This window comes from Lagenorhynchus albirostris, chromosome 9, assembly GCF_949774975.1.
Source record: "Lagenorhynchus albirostris chromosome 9, mLagAlb1.1, whole genome shotgun sequence".
Classification (NCBI taxonomy): Eukaryota; Metazoa; Chordata; class Mammalia; order Artiodactyla; family Delphinidae; genus Lagenorhynchus; species Lagenorhynchus albirostris.
The window spans coordinates 3750962-3754334 of record NC_083103.1 but is presented as its reverse complement, the minus strand read 5'-3'; the positions used below and the strand labels follow the sequence as shown (position 1 = coordinate 3754334).

General features: G+C 63.8%; 1 protein-coding gene across 1 annotated transcript; it reads right to left on the bottom strand.

Moving 5' to 3' along the window:
* Positions 1–938: 938 nt before the first annotated feature.
* FGF4 (fibroblast growth factor 4) lies at positions 939–2841 on the bottom strand. The gene is made up of 3 exons (XM_060160932.1): positions 2502–2841; positions 1791–1894; positions 939–1245 (listed from the first exon to the last, which is right to left on the bottom strand). The coding sequence occupies exons 1-3, from the start codon at positions 2839–2841 to the stop codon at positions 1069–1071; spliced, it is 621 nt and encodes a 206-aa protein (XP_060016915.1). The 3' UTR covers positions 939–1068.
* Positions 2842–3373: the final 532 nt, after the last annotated feature.

Here is a 3373-nt window from a genome sequence, read left to right as displayed (position 1 = left end):
GTGGTTTAAGGGCTTTCGAGGTAGATGTTAAATCTAATTAATCAGGAATGCAACGGAGAGAAGCAGTGACTCCCTCCACGCAAACCGCCTTAAGTGTTTTTGTACAACGACAAGGACATTTCACCTAAAATGAACAGCTAGTTCTAGCCCGAAGCTTCCCAAACACAGGGAAGTGTGTGTGGTTTTTGGTTTTTTTTAAATATATACATGTGTACGCTATTACTTATCAGAAGTCTCCACTATCACAGACTTTCACCCCTCGGGTTCTGGCCGTGGTTGTAAATCCCCCCAATCTTGTCCATTTCCAGGCTTCCAGGGCCATATCAATTCCTCTCCGACGGATTTTACAAAATTGCTTTGTTTCTGCCTTTTCCCCCATGGCCACAGAGAAACACGGGCTGTGGTGGATCCAAAAAAAGGAAAACAGGAGTTTATAAAGTTGCCCACGGGTCTCCCCCATCTGGTAGGTCGAGGAAGATTGACTGCAGCAAAGTTCAAAGGTCACTCCTGGCAGATCTAAAAACAGAGTGGCAGTGGTGGCCTCGACAGTGCACTTTCTGTACCCGAAGTAAACCGATATGTCCTGAGGAATATCTTCAGGACACAAAGGGAGTGGGGCGCTGCAGGATGCTAGGAACGAAGCCAAACCTGGGAGCTTCCTTAACTGGCTTCTAGAGCCCCAGGAAACCTTTCCAGACACAGAGATGCTCACCACCAAACCGCAGGGGACAGTGCAAAGCAGGGCTGATGTCACAGACTGATGTCACCGGTTTTTAATACACGGAATAGCAGCCGTCGCTTGTGACAACTTTTTGACAAGTTAAGTCAACCCAGTGGAAGGGTCTCTACTGTTTTACCAGAAAAGTCAGGGTTTGGTGGGATTTTTTGTTTGTTTTTTTTCAGAAAAATACAAAACACATCCACAGAGCCATAAATAATCTGGTGGCAATATATACACATTTAAATAATTAATTTAAATATCTTACACCTACTCTTGAGTTAAACTGTCCATTCGAAGAAAGTGCACCAAGGTGGCCCTTGGCACTCCCCTCCCGGGGGCTCTGAGGGTCACAGCCTGGGGAGGAAATGGGTGACCTTCATGGTGGGTGACACCCGGTTCCCCTTCTTGGTCTTCCCGTTCTTACTCAGGGCGATGAACATGCCGGGGTACCTGTAGCACTCGTAGGCGTTGTAGTTGTTGGGGAGGAGTATCTCTTTGAACTTGCACTCATCAGTGAAGAAAGGCTGGCGGGGAAGGAGAAGCGGTGTCAGGTGGAGCCGTCTCTGGGCCAAGGGACCCCTGTGGGCGGTGGTCAGGGAGTCCTTTCTCTCCCCGTCCCACCCTGGCTGCCAGGCCTCTCCTGGGAAGTCAGGGTGCCAAGACCTTCACAGGGTGATTAGAGGGACCTGGCCGGCCCGCAGCAGCTGCTGCTCCAGACACCTGCCCAGCACCTGGCAGCCAGAAAATTTCATCACCACTGTGTCCACCCTGAAGACTGCAGTCCTGCCCACAGGGACCCCCCCCCCCACCAGGGACTACAGTGAGGGGCTCCCAATGACACCCTTTGACCGACTGGCGAGTGCCCACTCAAGGATGGCAGGAACGCTGTCCCTGTCTTGGGGCTGTGCCTCTCGTTTGGGCTGGCCCGGGGTCAGCCGCACTGCCTCAGGGCCTTGGAGGGGGGTGTCTCCAATCTTGTGACCCCACCGCAGTTCCACATCCCGGCGTCGGGTGGCCTGGAAGCGTCGCGATCCTGCCCGGCTGCTCGGCCGGGCCCCGCGGTACTCACCGAGCCGTAGAGTTTGCCTCTGCTGCTCATGGCCACGAAGAACCGGCCGGCCACGCCGAAGATGCTCACCACTCCCCGCTCCACGGGCGAGAGCTCCAGCAGGCCTGGGGGCGGGGCGCGGGTCATTCCCGGGCACGGGACCCTCGGCCCTCGCCGCCCGACCTGGCCCCCTCCTCTGCCTGCGCGCCTCCGGGACGCCCACTTCTGGGCTGGAGGTGAGTGTAAAGGACCCGGGTCCCCGGCGCAGGTCGCTCCCGAAGGGCCCCCGGAGCCCAGCGGGCTCGCCCCCAGGGCCGGCCCAGCGACGGCCGCGCCCAGTCCTGGACGGTAGGAGAGCGGTGGCCCCGGCGGCCCCCGAGGCCGGCCCCAACACGAGCGCGCGTCCCGGGCTCCCGCAGGTGCCGGTGGCTGCGCCGCGCTCCCAGTGCCCACGGGCGAAGGCGCTGGAATTCGTCACCCGGAGCCCGGACTTCTGAAGGCGGGGAGGCGGGGCTCGGCCTCCCGGTTGCGCAAAGCCGGTCGCTGCTGCGACTCCAGGAGCCGAGCGCGTTTGCGTCCGCGGCGTCCCCACGCCAGAGGGACCGGAACCCGAGTCCGCCCCGGCTCCCAGAACCCGCGGGCAGGTGTCAGCCGAGACCTTCGGGTGCGAGTTGGAAGGGGCGGCCGCTGCCCCGGGGCCCCGACCCTTCCCGCCCGCCCCGCCCCACTCACTGTCACTCGTGTCCGCGTGCACGCCGCCGATGCGGCCGTCTGGGAGCACCTGGAGGTGGAAGCCGATGCCCACGTTGCAGTAGAGCCTCCGCAGCCTCTTGATGCCCAGCAGGTAGTCCCCGGCGCCGCTCTGGACGGCAGCCTCCTTGGGCTGCGCGGCCACCGGCAGGCGCGCCAGCGAGCGCGCCACCAGGCTCTCCCAGCGACGCTCCAGCTCGGCCTCCAACGTGCCGTTGGGTGCGGTGGGCGCGGCGGCGCCCCCTCGGCCGGCCCAGGGCGCCAGCACGGCCAGCAGCACCGCCGCGAGCAGCGCTGCCGCGGCCGCCCCGGGCCCCGCCATCCCCGCCCTCGGGCCGTGCGTCCGTGGGTGGATCGCTGCGCCCGGGAAGCCGGGGGCCGAGCTGCGCCTGTGGGGGCTTTGCGGGAGTGCACGGCCTGGGCCGGGGCAGGGAGTGCACGGCCGGGGAAGAAGCCGGAGGCGAGCGACGGAGCCCCCAGGCGCCGGGAGCTACCCGGGCTGCATGGAGAGGTTGGCAGTGGCGGAAGGACGCACGGCCGGGGCTGGGACCCTGCGGAGCGGTGCGCGCCTCCCTGCGCGCTGGGCCGGCCCGGGCCGAGCCGCTATATATAGCAGATCGCCCCCCCACCACTCCCGCAGGGGGCCGTTTGCGTTCGCCTGGGCGCCCGGGGCGCTGTGGCGCTCGCGGCTGGTCGCAGGCCGCCTGCCAATCAGGGCTGGGGGAGGGGAGGAGGCCGGGGACCAGCGCCGCGAGTGCCACCTGGAGGGTCCCCGGCCCCCACCCCTGGCTTCGCTGGGCCCTTGGACCTCTTGGTCCCGACCCTCGCGTCTCCTCCACTCTCGTCCTGCAGCC